The sequence below is a fragment of the Podarcis gaigeae genome (assembly GCF_964106915.1).
Source record: "Podarcis gaigeae genome assembly, chromosome: 2".
Lineage (NCBI taxonomy): Eukaryota > Metazoa > Chordata > Lepidosauria > Squamata > Lacertidae > Podarcis > Podarcis gaigeae.
In genome coordinates, this window is record NC_139679.1 from 24,593,527 (window position 1) to 24,616,093 (window position 22,567).

Below are 22,567 nucleotides of genomic sequence, written 5' to 3' on the forward strand. Positions count from 1 at the left end.
TGCCTGCTGGGATTTGTGTTGAGAATTCCACAGGCTGACTTGAAGCTGACTTGTGCAATGAATAGTCACCTCTATAGCTCTGTGCCAGGATGACGCATACACTCTGCGCTAATGTATTACTACTACTACTAAGATTTATATCATATAATGCTTCTCGGTCAATTGAATCCATATTCAGCACCAGGAACCTGCATTCAAATGTTGGACTCTTGCGTGTTGTGTTTATTTTGCTTCTGGTATTCCTAGGGAGCAACAGTGAGTAATGAAAGATATGGAAATCCCCTAACTGCTGCAAGTCTGCATAGCTCTGTTGCCCTTCCCCAAGACGTTGTGCAAAATGTGGGGTTGTGCTCAGGCCCTGCCCGCACTACTCAGGTCTCCTTCTCTTTAGGGGTTGCCACAAATGTCAGTCACGGGGTGGGGGGGGGTGGGGGGGACAGGACCCCACCATTCCCACACCACCAAGACTGCTGTAGAAAGCAACAATGCCTATGACTCAGCTCTTTCATTTCAGTTGGATTATGCTTTCAGTACACATAAGAAAGCATGAAGTGTTGGCTGAGGTGACTGTGATTTTAGATAAAAGGAAGGAAAAGGTACAGAGAAGAAGAAAAAGCTTAATCGCAGCAAGCGTATCTCCCCCCCACATCTTACTCACAGAAAAGATGTCACGCAAATTGTGAGAAATTGCATTGATGATCTAAGAGCTTTCCACAAGACAGGGAAAACTGTTCCCATTTTATAACTCAAACTCCTGCTATGAGTCACAAGGTGGGCTCTGTGTGGGGTGGAAAATAGATATCCCATGTGAGTTCCTTAATAAAAGAATTGGTTGGATTCCTAGATCCAAGGTGTGGGGCTAAACACATTCTCCAGTAAGAGAGCCCCAACAGAGCTTTAAAATTACAAAATATGTAGTGACAGTGAAGCATGAGAATTATAAGCTTTTAAATAAAAACCTTTTATATTCTGTTTCGTCTGCTAACAGCACTTTCCCTTTTTATCTCACGTCATTAGTAAGGTAAAATGCTTTACTTACAAACTCCAAAGATCAGATTCATGTGTTATTCCATGCAGCAGCAAAAAGAACACAGGCAGAAATATTTGGCTTACAAAATACAGAAAAATGTTTCTGAACATGTGGTCTGGGCTTGAAGTGATCAAGCCCAGACATGTTGCCAGGTCAGCTTCACCTGCTGGAAGAGGATGAGCAAAGGAAGCTTCACTTCCTTCTTCCCTGGAGGTGAGAGGGTGTGACCTGAGTCTAGGAATACCATGCTGTGGTCTTAACCCCGTCATGCATTAACTAGCCCTAGGCTTGCTAGTTATATTTGACTGCAATTTCCCATACTCTGTCTTGGAAAGGCATTCTGCCCTACTTAGGGTGGTAGCTTTCCCTCTTACAACACCCAGTATGCTCTCAGAAGTCGTTCTTAAATCTAAAAATGTCACACAGGAGGCACTGAGATATCCTAGAATGATTATATCAACAGAAAACTTTAGCTGATGAGCAGAGATTAAGAGAACATCTCTGGGGTATGGTGTGGAGGCCAAGAAGGGATATGTTTGTATTTTCCAATTGTACCAAAGGTAATAATGTGCTCGCTCAAAATATTTGTTTATATTCCCAAACTGTGTAAAATAACTCATTACAAATCGTTCAGTAATACATTTTAACTTATTCCAGAAGGAATCACCTGGAGTTTTGTAACAATCCAAAACAGTAAGGGGTATACACTCTGCAAGTTTCCTAGGTACAGTTTTTGGGGAAAACTGGTTTAAAGACAGTTACGTTCATGTGTGAGATTATCCAGGTTTTAATCTGATGCTTTAGTTGTGAGCTGTTGGCATTTGTGATTTTTCCTTCATTACTGAAGCCACAAAGACTTAATAAAAATTCCTGTAGGACAACTCAATGGGTGGATTTTGCTGACTCTAGACTATGACTGATTTGAAAACAATTACATCATTTTAAGAGCTGGACCATAAAGAAGACTGATCGCCAAAGAATTGATGCTTTTGAACTATGGTGCTGGAGGAGACTCTTGAGAGTCCCATGGACTGCAAGAAGATCAAACCTATCCATTCTTAAGGAAATCAGCCCTGAGTGCTCACTGGAAGGACAGATCCTGAAGCTGAGGCTCCAATACTTTGGCCACCTCATGAGAAGAGAAGACTCCCTGGAAAAGACCCTGATGTTGGGAAAGATGGAGGGCACAAGGAGAAGGGGACGACAGAGGACGAGATGGTTGGACAGTGTTCTCAAAGCTACTAACATGTGTTTGACCAAACTGGGGGAGACAGTGGAAGACAGGAGTGCCTGGCGTGCTCTGGTCCATGGGGTCACAAAGAGTTGGACACGACTAAACAACAACAACAACAAATCATTTCCACACTGACCAGATTGGCCTGCAACAATTGAGAGATTTCCACGTTCTTTTTGTTTACTGACTAGCATCATTTAGGGATATTTGTTTTGCCATGTGCTCCCTGTGACAAATCAGCTAATTGGCACTGTCATCTGTACTATGGGATTCATGTGACTCATGTATGGAATGTGTACATTGGCCATTCCCAGAAGTGCACGTCTCTTTCTTGAAGTGAGCTGTGTATCTCTCACTTGACATGACGGGTGGCCCCTCCGGACTGGATAAAGCCTGCCAAGTTGCAGGCAGATAGGTCCCGGGGCTTTTGTGTTGGGGATCTTCAAAAGCTGTTTTTGTAAAGGGGAAACATCTATAACTTTTTATTTATTTATTAAATTTTGGGGTAGAACTGGATGAAATTTCCATGCAAGGTCACTCCTTCTGACAGCATGCATCATGCCAAATTGCAGAAGGATAGCTAGAATGATTTTCTCACGAGGGCAGCCTTTACAGTTTTATGGTGTGTAAAAAGCAATTGCTGAATCTGCCCTAGTGTTTCATGGGTAATTGGTCTGGAAATTGGAGGCATGAGAGAGGTGCCTCTGCATAAGAATCCTGCCAAATTGCAGACAAATAAGTCTAGGGATGTTTGTACCAGGCATATTTAAAGTTGATTTTTGAGCTGGGGAGAACTAAAATGGATTTACTTGCTGGGTAAAACCATACCTTCTGTTTAGAAGCTTGACCAATAGATCTCTTCATCCAAACTCTACCCTCCCCATCTTGGTATCTTCCTTAACCTTAGAGACATATGTTTTGCTCTTGTAAAACTCCCTTTGTTCCCAAAACACAGGGATTGGAGGGCTTTGTAAATTCGTTCCCTCTTATCACAAGCTAGAGCTGTCGGTTGCTCTGTCTTCCCCTGTACACTGCACTGCTTATGCTTGGAGACACAATTTTGCTTTTAGTAGACACCTGTCTGCAGTATCTCTTTGATGTCTGAATCACCCAGGCACCACAAAGCATTTCAGACTCCTGCTTTCACTTCTGTAGTCTTGTACAGACCCTGTTTCTTTTGGGGCAAGTATCAAATCCCTCCAAGACACTCAATCTTAGTTTAGGAGTCAGGATTTGTCCAAATCCAATGCTCAACATAGTTACACAGAGCAAAAAACCCACCTTCACTTTCTGCATTAGTGAAACTTGGTAAACACATGAAGCTTAGCACAAGGTGCCAGAAATATTTAGTTTTGTCTCTCTTTCTTCTTTCCACAGCATATTGTCTAAGGGTTAGCACAAGTTTGCAACTGAAGCAAGCCCCCTGTTTTTTAAAGGCACCTAAAAAGACAGCACCTTCACAATCTGTCAGAGCTTCACTTTTCTGACAGTGGTCCCAGCAGCGTTTCCTTTGCCAAGGTTGAGCTGGCACATCTTTCATCAATCCTAATTTTCTAGAGATTAAATAATTTAGATATTTTCCATTCACACTTGGCTGAAATCTGATTTTCAGCTTGCCTGCCATTCCAGACAGGTTTGTTCAATATTTTAAGCCCTCTTGTTAAACTGAATGAGACTGGATTCGTGGAACAACCAAGATTCTCCCCCGCTCTACAAGAAGAACCCCTGCAAACCATTGCAAAAATAACACTAAAAACAAAGAGGGTGAATGCACACTTTGCTTTTGAGCCTTCTTAAATGGGGGTTTGAACCACAGCCCTTAACTATTGTTTCTCCTTTGTCTCAAACATTTTTAACTATGTCCAATACAACCTTGTATAATAAAGATATTGTTGTTGTTTAGTCGTTTAGTCGTGTCCGACTCTTCGTGACCCCATGGACCAGAGCACGCCAGGCACTCCTGTCTTCCACTGCATGCCACAGTTTGGTCAAACTCATGTTCGTAGCTTCGAGAACACTGTCCAACCATCTCCTTCTCTGTTGTTCCCTTCTCCTTGTGCTCTCCATCTTTCCCAACATCAGGGTCTTTTCCAGGGAGTCTTCTCATGAGGTGGCCAAAGTATTGGAGCCTCAGCTTCAGGACCTGTCCTTCCAGTGAGCACTCAGGGCTGATTTCCTTCAGAATGGATAGGTTTGATCTTCTTGCAGTCCATGGGACTCTCAAGAGTCTCGTCCAGCATACTTGTCCCTTATCATTTGCTATGTTCATTAGCAGGCTATTTCCCCAAATTGTTAGATCTCTTAAGACCAGTTGTTCAGTAGTGTATTTATTTAAGAAAGAAACAAGCTTTCTCCGCAATAACAAAATCATGGAGATACCTTGTAATTTTGTTTTCTGCTGTAATTCCATTAGAGGAATTACACTAATTCTGCCACTATGTAGAAATCTATCAACTTACAGAGACCCTGGCTGCTCCAGCCTTCAAAGCCATGGATTCTGCATGCGTTATAAAAATCAGAAAGATGTTTTAAGGGCATCAGAAGAGATATTGCTGGAGCCAGCTTCTCTTTCCTTATTACCCAGATTTTTAACATTGTTCTAGTGAATCTCTGATCTACTTTATGCAGCCAATTAGACCTGCTTCTGAACAATGGAGATGTGATTTCCTAGGTGAATCCATCGGGCACTTTCTAGGTGAGTTTATTGGATGCCTTCATCCTTCAAGATGAAGTGAGCCAAATAGCATAGCTGGAGTGCCTCAAAATAAATTGCTAAATTTAATATTCCCCAGCCTTTATATATATAAATAAGTATTCTATATACATGATGGTCTTCAATGGGTACCAAGTTGTGTTGGAGTTTGCAAAGCCAAGCTGGAGACTAAGCCATTTTGATTGCACCATGGGGTCTTGAAAAGTCCAGTTTCAAATATCAGAAGAACCCTAGCATAGTTTGGCAGTGGATACTCATTCCCATCACAGTCAGTGGGAATGGGAATGCCAGCTCTCAGAGGATTCCTGGAAACACTCTGTTTCAAGTATCTATTTCCTCCCCTTAAGTATTTCAAACGAAAGTTAGAATGAACGACCGACAGATGCTTCATAAAGAATGCTGTCGCATAGTTTTTATTATGATCTCAGGAAATATATAATATAGTGGTACCTCTGGTTACATATTTAATTCGTCCTGGAGGTCTGTTTTTACTGCTTTTAACTTGAAACTGTTCTTAACTTGAAGCACCACTTTAGCTAATGGGGGCCTCCTGCTGCTGCCGTGCCGCGGCTGCACGATTTCTGTTCTCATCCTGAAGCAAAGTTCTTAACCCGAGATACTATTTCTGGGTTAGCGGAGTCTGTAACCTGAAGCGTATGTAACCTGAAGCGTATGTAACCCGAGGTACCACTGTAGTCCCTTTTCCACCCATCTGATTTCTATGTTGAAGAGTTCTAAACTTCTTAGCACTTCTCCTTTTGAGCAGAGGTTGGGTGAGCAGCCCAGTTCCATCCTGCTTCTTAATATGACCTCTGCCCTGTCCTGTTTGGTGTGGATTTTTTTTCTTCAAGGAAGCATGAAAAGTCCAGATTACAATTGTGTACACTTGTGAAATTCACATTTCTCCAGTGCTTTTCAATGCATATTTACATAAAAGTTCTAAGTGCAGAATGTTTCTTTTCCATGTGTGTGGGGGGGGGGGGCGGGGAATGGTCCTGGCCTTTGCAATACAGCTAATGAAAATGATTTTTTCCCTACCTCTCGCTATGCAAGTTCCTAGATTAATTTGACAGTTATATGTATTTTTGTGTGGTCCCCAGGCAAAATGTTTATTTGCTAGATATCTCAATTTGTAAATTGGGATTATAGTTTCTTTTGTTTGTTTTTTAGCCTAGTTGTAGGGGCTTTTATTTGCCCAGTTCTTATGACCCTCTGCTGCTGTGTAACTTGCATGTAGCCCCAAAACTCTGATCCCAATTAGCTCATGCTGCAAATGGGCCTTGCCCAGTTCCGCTGTGGTGACGTGCCAGTTCTACCAGGGCTTGGGTGAGCCTATATTATATCTCGCTTAGGCCTTTCTCTAGATGGCCATGAATGCATATACAATCTGTTGCCCCCTAGCTAAAAAACCTGATGTTTCCAGTGGCTGAACAGCCCCTTGCCTTTCGAGGCATAAAAATGGAATCATGTCAGATAAACACGGAGAGAGATTATGGCAGCTTACATTCCTGTTTTTTCATTTTTTCTTTTTCTTAACTGCAGCTAAGAGTTTTCATGGAAGCTGAAGCGGAGGGTGGGGGGTGGGTAAACCCTAAAGGGAGCAAAGTCTGAAGCAGAACAAGAACGCATTAAAGATTTAATGATATTTCCTTTTGAACTAGCCTCTTGTTAAATTTTTCTAGACATCACTTGGTTTTATGAGCCACATTCCTGCTCATTCTGCTTTAACGGTCCTTGATGCTGGAAACGCTCAGGTTCCTCGCAAGTCAAGGCGCACCAGTGTTAATGTGTGTTGCGATTGCAGGCACAGCGCGCCTGCTCTCAAGCAAGCTTTCAGCATTTGAAAAATAGGCTGCCAGTGAATCTGCTTTTAGTTTAATTACGTCTTACCAGTTACACCGTAAGTTATTCCTTCCAGCTGCGGCTGGTGTCAGCGCCTTCTCCATTACTCGCAAACAATCACGCTAGCAGTTCCTGATCAGCTCTTGCCATCTCAATGGGCTTGACTACATTATTTGGTACGGCAGAATGAGGGCCCCAAACAGGAACCCCGCCCAAGATTTCCTTCTGTATCGGAATAAATTACCTGGGGTATGTGTGAAATTAATTCAATTTCTGATGCACTGAGTTCTTTTAATTTTTGCTTTCTGGGACTTCAATCCTTTTGGAATTAATGCAAACGGATGTAATACTGTGCTTTGTACTGCCGCAGTTCTAAGCCACAGAGTTCTAAGTAATTTTCTTCTTCTGCCAGTCTTTAGTGGGCATCACTTGTTATTAAAGTTAATAAATGTTTTCCCTCAAATGATATATATAAGACCTTACTTTTTTTATTTCACCATGATGCTGGTTTGTGGGGGATGTCAGCATTCCTGCTGAGGCCACCTTGTCTGGAGGAGTTCAGGACTTCATGGCTGCCATGACAGCCATGGAGCTGTTCCAAGATGTCATCTGGCCTTCTACAGGTTTTCCACCAACTGTACCATTGTTCCACATGGAGCACCACCATGACATGTAAACTATGCGCTACCTGTCCACATTCCTGGTGGAGGCTCTTTGCTGTCGTTTGAAGACTGTTCTTGGGACAGCCATTTGTACAACAGGATGTTCCGTATATGAAAGATGGAAGCTGGAGAGCTTTACCTTTGTTCTGGCCAGATCCTCAGTTTTTGCTTTTGTAACTCCTCGCATATTGCAGGGGCAGAGAGAGGGAGTGAGGGATGGAGATGGGGATGCTGGAAAGAGAGAGAAATGGAAATGGCCCCATCCACTTTTGACTTTGCTCCCACCCCCCACTGCTAGCTTCTGCCCTACCCGAAAGATTTAATATGGCTCTCAAGGGAAAGAAAAGGTTCCCACCCTGTAACAGAAGCAAAAACAAACAAACAAAACAACATTACAGTGGTACCTCGGGTTAATAACGTAATTCGTTCTGGAGGTCCATTCTTAATCAGAAATTGTTCTTAACCTGAGGTACCACTTTAGCTAATGGGGCCTCCCACTGCTGCTGTGCCACCGCGGCACGATTTTTGTTCTCATCCTGAAGCAAAGTTCTTAACCCGAGGTACTATTTCTGGGTTAGCGTAGTCTGTAACCTGAAGCGTATGTAACCTGAAGCATATGTAACCTGAAGCGTATGTAACCGAGGTACCACTGTACTATTCTGAAGTGTAAACAAGCCAAGAGAAGGAAGACAATGGCAGCTTTCTCTTGGAAAGCTTTCACTAGCAAATGACAGTTTAATGTTCCGGCGGCTGCCTTTTTCTTATTGGCAAGTGCTTGCACTTAAAAATCAATACCTCGTCAAATATAAACATACGGTTAATGAGTACCTGTTGGGAAGCATGGAGGGGGGATATAATTAGTTGAACTTTAACAGCTGTGCGTGTGACATGCAATTATGTTTCTCTCCTGAAGAAAATGCTAAATGAGATGTCTTAGGCCAAATCCCAGCCCTTTGCTCCGTCTCACAGGAAATTAATGACCCGCTGTGAATTCTCTCAGTATTTGCAAATATTCTTCTGGGCAAGTCCAATTCATTAAATGGTTTAAACACATGTCGCAAGGTAAGTGCATGTCCAAGAGAGCAATCAGCAATCCACTTACTCTGGAATCGCTCCACTCCTGCTGACTTTGAGACCGGAGTAAATAATTTAGAGGCTGCATGGCAACAGTCCCTTCCATATTTACCTGGGATTAATACCTACTGAATTTACTGGGGGGGGGGGAATTCATCTAATGAGCTCTGCCAGCAGCAGCCCTATGCAAGGGCTTTCCTTGACTTGGGGAGGGGAGTTGGAAGAACCGCCGGAAGGGTGTGTGGGCAGAGAGGGAGGAGCATTCCGTCTGGCGAGCTGCAGTGCTTGCGCAGGTGGAAAATCCATCATAGTGTGATTTTGAATTCCACCTACCGACCCCATTCAAAAAGCGTGCTGGTGCTTAGAATCTAAGCAGACTGACGCACCCTCCTGTGGGAATGTTCAGGGTGGCAGGAGAAGATACATGGCTTATTAATATCCTTCCTAACTTGCATTAGCAGGTTCTTTTTCTTAGCAGAGTGCATTCCCTTTTACACAGCAGAAAACCGGTTGCAAAGTCGTGTGAGTTTCTTAAGACAATACGCAATTCAGTCTGGCTTGTCCAGATTGAAATGTTTCTAATACAGTCATACAGTACCGGAATGGATTACTTCTGGGTTTTGACGCTTGCGCGTGCGCAGAAGCGCTAAATCGCGACCTGTGCGTGCGCAGATGCGGTGCTGCGGATTGCGAATGTGATTCCCGCATGGATCACGTTCGCAACCCGAGCGTCCACTGTATTTTCCTGGTAAGACCCCTTGAATCCCTCCTAAAAGAATAAAGAGACCACAGTAGTAATTCATAAGCAATAAAAAGAAAGTTTACTCACGATCAAGCAGAGTACAGTGTGATGATCCCTGAAGTCAGGCTTTAGGCTTAAAGTTTCAAACATATACAAACAGGTTTACCCCATAAGGGTGATTTACCTAGTGACTAGCAGTCCAGCAGTTCACAGGACGAAAAGAAGATGGAAAAGAGAGAGAGTGGTAGCATGCGTTGTCCTTTTAAATGGTCTGGAAAGGTCATCCCCACCCACTAGTCTCACGCAAGGAAGGATGCTCCAGGCAAGGAGGAACAGGAAGCTTTGACTGCCTGAACCAAACATCCCCTTGCATGTCCACTCTAGGAAAACAATGAATGTTGTATTTGACTGCTCCCAGTGGATTACATCTCACACCGCCAACATTTCTCCGATGAAAATAGGGACGGCCTGTTTAATAATAATAATAATAATAATAATAATAATAATAATAATAATAGAAGAAGAAGAAGTATTGTTTGTACGCCACCCATCTGACTGGGTTGCTCCAGCCACTTTGGGTGGCTTCAAACATATATAAAAACATACTAAAACATTAAGCATTGAAAACTTCCCGATACAGGGCTTCCTTCAGATGTCTTCTAAAGGTTGTGTAGTTACTTATCTCTTTGGCTCAGGGGTTGCGTAACTCCATACCCTCTGACATTTCTACGATGAAAATAGGGACGTCTTGAGGAAAAGTGGGACATTCTGGGATCAAATCATAAACTGGGACGGCTTCTGTAAATCCGGGACTGTCCCTGGAAAATAGGGACACTTGGAGGGTCTGGGCTGATCTTAGATCCATGCAACTTATGGCCTGGAAGGAAGAAGTGAGCTGAGACTGGTGATTGGTTCTTCCTGCGTGACTGTGAGGTGCTTCTACTCCATGACCTTTGAATTTTCCACCTCTGTGATTTGTTCTGTGAATTAGTGGTGGCAGGCTGCTCAGGGAAGCAAACAACTGGATTAAAAAGGTTTCATGTGCCTACTGAGTGCCACTGAGGCTAAACCTCCATCCATCCATCCTGTCTCATAGGCACATGCTGAAGCTAAAAATAGTCCAAGCAACAAACTGTGAGGGGAAAATGGGTGGGTGCTGAGATATGGAGATACTTTGTCTTAATTTTCATGACCCGACAAGCTGAAAATCAGATTCGTTCTGGACAGCCATGCTGACTGGAACTGATCGGGTAAGAGCGAAGGTTACTTCGGGATGAAAAATCAACTGCTTTAAAATGTCCCTTCTTAAAGGGACACTGGAAAAGCGAAATGGGGCGGGCGGGGGGGAGAGTCAACACTTTCGTTGCCAGAAATTTGCCACACAGAGTTGCCCAGCTTCAAACAATTTTGCTATTTAAATATTTGATCTTTCACACACACACACAGAGAGAGACAAAAAATACATTTAAAAATACGTTTATTTAAAAAATAAGCACAGTACACACATTGTGGTTATATTGGGGATGTGGGGGGGGGGGGGAAGCCCCGAAGCACATTGAAAACAACACACCAGAACTTGGAAAGGAAACTGTAGCCTTTGGGGAAACAACAGATTAGCCCTTGTGGATAACATGACAAGAAGAACAATAGAGGAATCTCCCCAATAATCTGATGCAACAGAAAAATGCGGAACGCAATGCAACTTGGTGCTCCTTGGTGCGCTTGCTGCTGGTTTTGACTGCCATGTGGCATAGACTGAAATGTGGAGTATAAATAAGCAAATGCCCTTTCTCCTGGGACATCCATATGCTAGCAGTAGAAAGCTGTGCCCAGCCTGTTTCCATCAATGTTGCAGTTGTCCCCGGCACCTTGGTGCCAGATGTGCTGTACCAGAGCATTGGGTTCACAAAATGGATCATGGTGTACAATTGTCCTTAGGACTGCTTCACACATGACATCAACCCCTGCCCCACCCAGATGCAATTTTCCGCTTAGGGAAATGTACAGTGATAGCTCGGGTTACAGACACTTCAGGTTACATACGCTTCAGGTTATAGACTCCGCTAACCCAGAAATAGTACCTCGGGTTAAGAACTTTGCTTCAGGATGAGAAAAGAAATCACACACTGGCGGCAGCAGCGGGAGGCCCCATTAGCTAAAGTGGTACCTCAGGTTAAGAACAGTTTCAGGTTAAGAACGGACCTCCAGAACGAATTAAGTTCTTAACCTGAGGTACCACTGTATACGTTATCATACGGTCTCAACAACAGCTTGTTTTCATGGTGGATGATACTCCAGGCATCTTGGCAAATACACATTCCTGCCTAGAAATTACCTTTATATAGTGGTACCTCGGGTTACATACACTTCAGGTTACATACGCTTCAGGTGACAGACTCTGCTAACCCAGAAATAGTACCTCGGGTTAAGAAATTTGCTTCAGGATGAGAACAGAAATCGTGGAGCAGCGGCGTGGCAGCAGCAGTAGGCCCCATTAGCTAAAGTGGTGCTTCAGGTTAAGAACAGTTTCAGGTTAAGAACGGACCTCCGGAACGAATTAAGTACTTAACCCGAGGTACCACTGTATAGGAAATGTAATTTCTGTCAGGATTAAGGGTTGTAGTCAACATAGCACTATGCTGAGTGTTCCGTCAGCACAATGGTTTCCACTTCTGCAATAGAACATTCTCCCATTCTCCTCCCTGTGAACCCCCTAAACCTGTTCTGGGCATTTCATCCAACTCTCTGGGCATTTCATCCAACTCTCTGGAGCAGTTTTGGATGGCACAGAGCCTGTGCACAGAGGTGCTGGCACACTAATCCTTGGACTAGTGCAAGAATTTAGTTGAATATTGTCCTGAATTGGTCACAGGTCCCAACAAAGTAAATGGGCCTTAATATAGTAATGACCAGTTGGAACTCAGTTCTGGCACCTCTCAGTTGAACGCCATTGCCATTCTAAGAGAACATGGGAGGCGTTCGTGGTGAGTTCTGGCACCTCTTTTTCTAGAAAAATAGCACTAGTTAGGACTATTACTTATTTGTGTCCCACCTTTCTGCCAAGGAGTAGTGGGAGTACAGAGTCCTCCAGACACCATTTTATCTTCACTACCGTTATGCTAGGCTGACAGATGGGTCCAGCATCACTCAGTGAATTTCATGGTAGAGTGAGGATTTGAACCAGGACTGCACCAGTCATAGAACCATAGAATTGCAGAGCTGGAAGGACCCCTGAGGGTGTTCTAGTCCAGCCCTGCATATTCTAACCACTTTGCACTGATTTTAAATGGAAATGAAGTCTGGCTCACTTTGGACTGTAACCTTACATGTGGCACATTTTCATTCCTTCCTGCTCTGCCTATAATGAGAGCCAATGGGTGACCAAACTCTATAGTGTGTTCTTTTTCTCTGTGATCTCGAGTACTTCATAATGCAGTGGTACCTCGGGTTACAGACACTTCAGGTTACAGACACTTCAGGTTACAGACTCCGCTAACCCAGAAATAGTACCTTGGCTTAAGAACTTTGCTTCAGGATGAGAACAGAAGTCGTGTGGCGGCAGCGGGAGGCCCCATTAGCTAAAGTGGTGCTTCAGGTTAAGAACAGTTTCAGGTTAAGAACGGACCTCCGGAAGGAATTAAGTTCTTAACCCGAGGTACCACTGTAATAGAAAATGTCAAGATTGGTTAATGACCACGATTCTTACAATGATTAATAATGACAATAAGTAGCAATTTTTTGAAGTCCACACAGTGTGACTGGCACTGGAACTTGGGGTTTCTAAGGTGTCTGCAATATCAAGCCATGTTGCTAACATGGTGGAAGGATGCTTACATGAGTGTGGACGTGTGAGGTGAGGATCGCTTTAGTTAATATATACGTTGCCCTGGCTCAGCCAAAGTTTATTCTTGTGACCAGTTTCCTTTCAAACCAGCAGAACAAACAGTCATCGTGCCTAATGCAGGTTCCCTTGTTCTCAACTTAGTCGCTTTCAGCTAACTTTGGTTCTACTGGAAACGCTGGCTTTTGAGCATAGAACATTTTTGAGGAGTGATGAGCCAGCTCCCCCTGGCTTTCCTGATAATCAATCCTGTGTTCCCGATGTTTCTCATAGAATTGTTTGAGAGGCATGGGTATTCCCAGGTGAAGGGCTCTCTTGCCAGCAGTAGGAAGTTTTGAAAATTGCATGGCCAGTACTGTGGGCTGGAGGCTCATGTGATTTTGGGGGATTGGGCGTGCTGCTGAAGAACATCTGATCCCCCATATAATAACCGTATACATACGGGCTTTCACAACGTTAATCTGTCTCTGAAAGTCCGACCACTATTTGGCTTGTGTGTACTTAGGGCCCTCGTATTTACGGGACCGCTTCTCCTGGTATGCCCCAGAGAGGACCCTAAGGTCCATGAATAATAATAGTTTAGAGGTCCCAGGCCCTAAAGAAGTCAGATTATCCTCCACCAGGGCCAGGGCCTTCTCAGTGATGGCTCCGTCCTGGTGGAATGCTCTGTCCCATGAGACCAGGGCCCTGCAGGATTTAACTTCCTGCTGCAGAGCTATTCCACCTGGCTTTCAATTTGAACTTAGCCTGATCTTTTATTCCCCTTCCTTCCCTCCCTTTCCCCTTTTTATGAAGATTACCCGCTCTGGGATCCCACAGCTAATTCTCCCCTGGTCTCCTCGCTGGCCCAAATAGGACTAATTTAGCCAGCTAGCCCTGGTGATTATCTAATGTTTATTGGATAGATTTCCCCCCTAAATTGATTTTTGAATTCCAAATTTATTTTTATTCACATTTTATACTGTATTTTATGCTGTTTTTTGTTGCATCAATTTGTTGTTAGCCGCCCTGAACCCGGTTTTTTGAACCGGGAAGAGCGGGGTATAAATAAATAATAATAATAATTATTATTATTACTACTACTACTACGACTACTACTACTACTGTTCGGATGCCACCTGTTTTCTTTGTACAGCAGCACAAAGAAGGTGCTGCAATGCATTATGGGACTACCCTGTGGGATCAACATCTTTCCTACACCAGTCTTCATACAATCACACACCTGGCAGTTAGTTCCTTACCGCTTTTGAAAGGGTTTGTAAAGTCAATGTGAGCTACCATGAAAAGATTATCAATAAAAGACCCATTTGTAGTTTCTCTCCCACTTGCAAAGGCCTGACAACAAATGCAGTGGTACCTCAGGTTACACACGCTTCAGGTTACAAACGCTTCAGGTTACAGACTCCGCTAACCCAGAAATAGTACCTCAGGTTAAGAACTTTGCTTCAGGATGAGAGCAGAAATCGTGCTCCAGTGGTGCAGCAGCAGCAGCGGGAGGCCCCATTAGCTTAAAGTGGTGCTTCAGGTTAAGAGCAGTTTCAGGTTAAGTACGGACCTCCGGAACGAATTAAGTACTTAACCCGAGGTACCATTGTAAACGTTGCGCACTGGGCTGAATGTTCTAAAGAGAAAGAACACCAACTTCATATAGACCTCGCAAACGAACCTAATATTTCACAACCCAAAAAAAGAAAAACCAAACCAAACCGGGAATCAAGTCATTTCAAAACAAAGTGCAGAAAGGGAAAATATTGACAACCTTCTTCAAAAAACATCACATGTCGTATTTTTTAAAATTAAAAATGTCATTGCCTGTTGCTGCAGATGCAATCCAAGGACCATAGGATTCACTTGAGGCTGATCAATTAATTATCAAGCAAAACCACCAAAGAGCTGCACTTTATCTGTGCAGTCCTGCAGGACCACTTGACAGTGACAGGCTATATGCCAGGTTTTGCCACTGTGCTGACAATCTTCAGTAACAGGATTACCAGAAGAGGTTGAAGTCTTCTACACTCACACAAATGTATATTGGTTAATCATAAGTCCTTTGATCAAATATCAAACTAATCACCCACAGCTTGTCCAAATGAGAAAGATCTCCCTAAAAAGGATAGAATTTATTGAATTTTGTGGTTAATAATAATAATTTTATATGCCGCGACACGAGAATGGGCCTTCTTTGCAGTGGCCCCCCATCCGTGGAATGCTCTCCCCAGGGATGTTTGCCTGGCTCCTTCATTACACACCTTTAGGTGCCAGGCAAAAACGTTCCTTTTAAACCAGGCCTTTGGTTGATCCGAGTTACATCCTATGCCCTTTCAAAATGTGTTCTTTAAAATGTGGGGGATATTGGGTTGTTGTTTTTATTTTTATTAGGTATTTTGTGGTTTTATATCTTGATTTTATTCTGTGAACCACCCAGAGACCCCTGGGTATAGGGCAGTATATAAATTCAATAAATCATCATCACCATCATCATCATCATCATCATCATCATCTTACTGGGTTTCCCAGCCACTCTAGACAGCTTCCCACAATTATAAAACCACAATAAAACATGAAATGTTAAAAACTTCCTTATACAGGGCTGCCTTCAGATGTCGCCCAGAGTGGCTGGAGCTGCCCAGAGTGGTGGGGAAACTCAGCCAGATGGGCAGGGTATAAATTATTATTATTATTATTATTATTATTATTATTATTATTTCCAATTAGCCTTCCTCCCCTCCTCCTTTCTTTTGATATTGGTCAGCTGCTAACCTCACAACCCTGAGGGTCTTCAACAATACATTATCTATAAGTGGTACCTCAGGTTACATACGCTTCAGATTACAGACGCTTCAGGTTATAGACTCCGCTAACCCAGAAATATTACCTCGGGTTAAGAACTTTGCTTCAGGATGAGAACAGAAATCGTGCTCCAGCGGCACAGCAGCAGCAGGAGGCCCCATTAGCTAAAGTGATGCTTCAGGTTAAGAACAGTTTCAGGTTAAGAACGGAACTCCAGAATGAATTAAGTTCTTAACCCGAGGTACCACTGTAGTGGAAGATACTTTAAACAGGTTAACAATATACAGAAGATTACTTTAACACCTGGCAATTGCTCTCTCTGCTATTGTGACCTTCCTTTGTAGGCAATAGTTAACAATCAGGATGCAGTCAGGGGCAGAAAATGCCGCCCCAACATGTGACAAAAAGTAAAGATGTAAAAGTCAACTTTTCAAATGTTCCTGTCCATCCGGTGTCACCGTTGAGCAATTTTGAGATGGGAGCAAGGCTGATCATTTAAAACCTCCCCGATTGACCAAAGTGGGATTCCCAAATGGCTCTTATTTCAAGTATTGGATTGGAAAGGCGCTGTTGCAAATGAAACAGAAAGGTCAATTATACAACTTCTCCCCAAAGGGAAGCACGCACCTGCCAAATCTTTTGTGTTTCCCAGAATTCCAACACCATAGCATTTAACCAGAAATGTTGGCATTGGTTCAAACTTTGGGGATTTTTGAGAATTTCTCCATTTGGGGGAAAAAAACCACATTTCTCTGATCATTTGAACGACCTCCTAGTAAAAGTAAATCAGGTAATGACTGTTTTGGGTGTGTTGCATCTCATGACATCTTGAGCGATATTTAGGATTGAAATCTTTTGAATTTAAGAAGGTTGTGCAATTTGTTGTTGTCAGCTAAAGACGTTTCTATTCACCCATGTCATTTCAGTCTAGTATGGTAATATTTGCCCTGAACACCATTGTAAAGTGTTGGTGATGTTCAGCTAAGTTTTACTCACATACAGTGGTACCTCGCAAGATGAAATTAATTCGTTCCGCAAGTCTTTTCGTCTTGCGAGTTTTTCGTCTTGCGAAGCACGGTTTCCCATAGGAATGCATTGAAAATCAATCAATGCGTTCCTATGGAAACCGCCTTCAGACCAGGTCCGGGGACAGTCTGTCCCCCGACCTCTTCTGAAGGCCGGCGGGGGGCGAAAGTCTTTGCTTCCACCCCGCCTGCCTTCCCGGGACAGCGGAGACTTCTCCGCTGTCCCGGGCAATCTTAAAATGCTGGCGGGCGGCAGCGCTGCCGCCCGCCAGCATTTTAAAATTGCACCGGGACAGCGGAGGACTTCTCCGCTGTCCCGGGGCGATTTTAATGCCTCCGGGAAGGCAGGCGGGGGGGAGCAAAGACTTTCGCCCCCCGCCGGCCTTCAGAAGAGGGACCTCTTCTGAAGGCCGGCGGGGGGCGAAAGTCTTTGCTACCCCCTGTCTGCCTTCCCGGGAGAGCGGAGAAACGTGCTGCGATTCTCCGCTCTCCCGGATGGCTTTTGAAGGCAGGCGGGGGGGAGCAAAGACTTTCGCCCCCCGCCGGCCTTCAGAAGAGGTCCAGGCGGTGGGGAGCAAAGCCTTTCGGCGCCCGCCGGCCTTCCTGGACCTCTTCTGAAGGCCGGAGGGGGGGGGGAAAGGCTTTGCTCCCCACCGCCAGCATTTAAAAGAGGTCCCCGGAGATTTCCCTATGGGCTTCCTTCTTGCGAAGCAAGCCCATAGGGAAAATCGTCTAGCGAAGCGACACAAAAACTGAAAAACCCTTTCGTCTTGCGGGTTTTTCGTCTTGCGAGGCATTCGTCTTGCGGGGCACCACTGTATATTAATGGACATGGGACGCGGGTGGCGCTGTGGGTTAAACCACAGAGCCTAGGACTTGCCGATCAGAATGTCGGCGGTTCGAATCCCCGCGACAGGGTGAGGTCCCATTGCTTGGTCCCTGCTCCTGCCAACCTAGCAGTTTGAAAGCACGTCAGAGTGCAAGTAGATAAATAGGTACCGCTCCAGCAGGAAAGAAAATGGCGTTTCCGTGTGCTGCTCTGGTTCGCCAGAAGTGGCTTAGTCATGCTGACCATATGACCCGGAAGCTGTACGCCGGCTCCCTCGGCCAATAAAGCGAGATGAGCGCCGCAACCCCAGAGTCGGCCATGACTGGACCTAATGGTCAGCGGTCTCTTTACCTTTACCTTTACCCTGTGTCTTACTCTATGAGTATTTTAGTTTTGCATCTGTTTTAATCACTGATGTTAATTTTGTTGTTTCTCTTGTGCGGCACATCACTCTAGTCTCTGTTTGAGGAAGGGCAGTTCAAAAATACAATAAATAATAACAACAGCATAGACAAATAACTGCTCGTGTTAGACACACAGTGGTCAACAAATGAATTCTGGAGTACCCGGGCAAGATTTTCACTAGACAATAGAGAAAAAGAAAGGGGACAGATATAAATATATGTGTGTGTGATTTTGCAGACTCTACTAAAACGTTAACAGAAACACTCCCACTGGCAGAATATGTTTTGTATATTTCTTTCTTTTCTTTCTTTTTTTTTTAAAAAAAATCCATTGAATTTCACACTGTCAGTTTTCATTTCAATGCAGAAAAACTTTAGAAAGACAAGCCTACGTCAGTCTCTTGCTTGGAAAGGAAATAATATCTATAAACATGGATATTGTAATTACAGCAAATACAAATGAGGACTAAATTCTACTTGTTAGTTTATTAACACAATGGGGGTGGGGAAGTTCAGGGAACTCGCACTTGAAAATACAATGACTAGAAGAGGTATAAAATAGTAAGCACTTAAGTATGACACACGAGTGACACAAATTGCTTCTGTACGTACTCGTCTACCCTTATCATAAGCCTTATTTAATTTTTTAGAGAAGCCTTCCAAAGAAAGTAATAATTTATCATTTGAAAGCATAGACATGTATACAAACAGATCTCTAGCATTTTTAACAAATCATGAAACCTACTTCTCCCCTCCTGCAAAGAGTCTTTTTTTTTCCTTTTTGTTTTAAACATGAAAATAGATAAGGACAGACAAGAGAGAGAACTTCTTGACAGACAGGAAAACTGACACAGGGAATCCTTTTCCAGAAAATGTGGTGTCAGCAACTCGTTTAGATGGCTTTCGTTTTTAAAGGATTAGATAAATTCACGGCAGATCAGTCTTATCAATGACTTACAGCCATGATATCTAGATGGAATCTCCATGGTCAGAGGCAAGAAACCTCTCTGATTTATTAAGGGCTGAGGACTAGCCACCTGGGATAGCTTCACCGTGCCTTAGTTTTGGCATTGCCAGCCTGTGATAAACAGAACTCTAAAGTCAACAGACCTTGGCCTGATTTGGTGGGGCATTTTTATGCTCTTCAGCTGCACCGCCACCCTGACATTCATTTCAGTCATAGTTTGTTTCATTTTTTTATTTTTAAAAAAGGCATCTCTGAGCTGTCAAAGTAGCTCAATATAGAAAAAACAAGCATAGCTCTGTGAATGTTTCTAAAACTGCCTCATTCCGAGTCAGCTTATATTACTACAAAGTGGAGACAGAACTCAGCACAAAAGGATTCGAGAGTGATCTTGAAAGGCCTTGCATGGGAGCCCAGTAACTGAATGGGGAAGATTCTACTTTCCCTCAGTAAACCTGCAGCGGTACTAGTCTGTGTTAACTGCTTAAGCCACTGATGTAATTTCCGAGGGGGTTTTCTGATTGCGGTCTCTAAGCACTTCACTGATGACTGAAGTAGGGCTACAGCTCAATGATGCTAGATGCCTTGTTACATGATTCAATATGTTAACAGCTGGGAATTTTAGAAGCTGAGCTGGAGGAATCTAGAAGACCCTAGAAAGGACTGGATAGGCTCAATATCTGATTAAGTAAAGGCAGTTTTTTTTTCTTCTTCCCTTGACTGTATGAGATTCTAGTTTGATTCTCCTATGCCTGCTTGTTTGTGAAGCTGGGTTTAGGTAGCCATTGGTTTCAACTACGTGCACATTAACGGATGGGGTGGGCGATGCACAGTATTATTACGATTAATAATTTTAAAAAGAGCTTCCTCATCTAAAAAATAATATTTCCTCAAGTGTGAATAGGCCAAAAAGTTGTACAAAATCCAAAAGGGTGTTTTAACAGTCTGGTGGGCAGGGGGAGAAGTAAGGGAAATAAAGTTCACATTACCAGGCCAATTTCAGGCAAATCTTACTTCAGCCACTCACTCTCCACAGGGATTTGATATGGAGAGAAACAGCTTAATTAAGAACCTGGACTTATCCCCCCCCCCCCCGGCTCAATAGCAGAACTGTGATTCAAAATGACTTTTGTGGTATTTGGTTCCCTGTCAAGAGTTCTGCAATGTTTGAATCCGTCCAGAGCAAAAATGATATGCTACAGTTTCACAGCTCATGCTGGTTTCAGGTACCCTGCCTTTTTTTTTTTTCCTAGGAGAGAGGGGAAAAAAACCTTCCCTCTTTTGTCAGCTTAAAGGAAACAAGAGCACTAGGCAGCGTTTGTGATTGTTCTGGGTTTATACTAAGAGACAGCATTATTGGGGGTGCGGGAGCCCACACTGAAAAATTCAGAACCTTACAATAGCTAAAATGTTTTCCGTTTCACAAGTTACACTACACATACTACAAAAGTGCAGGGAAAGAAGCTGCTGATTTTAATTTTTTTTTCTTCCCTTTTGGTGACACTGAGAACTTTAAACAAATTTTGTTTTTTCGAAAGAGCTTATTATAAAAATCAGCTAGAAATGTATAGTTCTGTATCTTCAGGTCATTTCAGAATCTCTTCAACCTCTCCGTATGATTTTTCTCTTGAGGTATGCAAGAGCTTTTGTTTAAAAAATACACGCTTTTCACGTATAAAAAGATCTGGATTTTGCTTCACGTTGTAGTTTTAAAGAAAAGCAAACAGTCCCCTCTTCAAACAGGCGTTGTTCTCCTGTTGACCATGTTGATATGAAGTCCTTCGTTGTATTCCTTTTGAAGGAAATTGTGAACTTGAAGAAAACCCGCATCTTGCTCCATGTTGTAGCTTGCGGCTGTGGTGATCTTCAAGGGCTCCCTGGAGAGCGTGTACATGGAGATTTCGTTCATGGGAATGGAACCTGCCATTTTCAGGCCAACGGGCGAAACATCCCTGGATGGAGAAGGCTCTGTAGATCGAGAGCTAGATCTGGACCGCCTTCTCCTGTACCTATAGCTTGGCATCCTGGCATAAGGGGAAGAAGAAGAAGTGGTCTTAAGGAACTCCCTCTTGGTCTTAAACCTTAGCTCTTTGTTCTTTTCAATATAGATGTTCACAGCTAGGACACCAACTGTTTCTGCCACAATGAAAGACAAGGCTCCGAAATAAAAAGACCAGCCGTAATTGTATTGGTTCTTTTTGTCCTCATCCCGCTTGTCACTAGGATCACCTGCATTGCTGGATATGTAGACAATGATTCCTATTATGTTACTTAATCCTGGAGAGGGAGAAAGAAAGAGGAAATTAGCCAGCTCGAGGGAATACCTCCATAATGAAATTATCCTCATCACAAGCCCTTGGGTTGGTAAGGATACAATTTAACCAGAGTGAAGCAATATAGGACCATCAATCTGTTGCACTACTACTACTACTACTACTATTATTATTATTATTTTGTGAACCATATACCCAGTTCACAGCACAAGGTTACAGCATACAAAGCACAAAATACATATTAAAAACAATCAAGGCACAGAATACATACTAAAATTACCATATTTTCCCGTGTATAAGACGATTTTTATTATTATTAAAAATGTTAAAAATTGGGGGTTGTCTTATACACAGAGGGGGGATGGGTGATTTGTGGCATCTGCGAGCAGGAGATTGTCATCAGTGATTGGGCGGGTGATTGGTAGCTGCTACTGTGGCGATTGGGCAGACGATTGGTTGCTTCTGTGAGGTGAGCAATTGTCGGCAATTCCCCTCCCAAAAAGCCCAACAACTCTGGGAGTCGTCTTATACACGGAGGCGTGTTATACATGGAAAAATACAGTAATCAAAACATAAAGGCAGTAAAACACAGCTTTTCACTCAGCGAGCCTACACCTTCTCCCAAGCACATTGCAAGACATCCTCCAGAGAACTCCACATGTCTTTTCACTGCTGATTCTTGCACTGCTGATATCTACTCCAACCATCCATTGTCTGCTCACTGAAAGGATTTCATCTTGCAAGCGAACCTTCCCACATTCCCCTACTGGGCTGTTTCTCTTAAGTTGGTGACCCAGATGCTTCCAACATCCAGCAAAGGGCCTTTATGTCTCTTCCTCTTCTTCTTCGCTCTTTGCTTTTCACCACAGTCCCTCAGAGCAGCGAGGATCCCAGAACGTTGGCTGAGAGCCTCTGTCTTTCGTGGATCTTTGGCTGGGTTTGTTTTGGTTCCCGAGGCAAAGGTGTAGGCCAGGGGGAAGAGCTGCAGCTCAGCGGTAGAGCACCTGCTTTGCATGCGAAACGTCCCAGTCCCTAAACAGCCCTTAAAGCCCTAAACGGCCTCAGCCCAGTATACCTGAAGGAGCGTCTGCACCCCAATCATTCGGCCCGGACGCTGAGGTCCAGCGCCAAGGGCCTTCTAGCG

The 22,567-nt window shown here is 43.6% G+C and overlaps 1 protein-coding gene and 1 long non-coding RNA gene across 3 annotated transcripts in view; one reads left to right on the forward strand and one right to left on the reverse strand.

Annotated features, from left to right (window-relative positions):
* LOC310839294 overlaps positions 1–22,567 on the forward strand; it is a 191,678-nt gene that overhangs the window by 18,960 nt on the left and 150,151 nt on the right. The window lies entirely within an intron of this gene.
* CACNG4 (calcium voltage-gated channel auxiliary subunit gamma 4) overlaps positions 18,654–22,567 on the reverse strand; it is a 92,940-nt gene continuing 89,026 nt past the window's right edge. Inside the window, exon 4 of the mRNA XM_083727789.1 lies at positions 18,654–21,427. Within this exon, the coding sequence (XP_083583915.1) occupies positions 20,886–21,427 (542 nt within the window). The 3' untranslated portion in view covers positions 18,654–20,885. The remainder of the gene's footprint in view (positions 21,428–22,567) is intronic.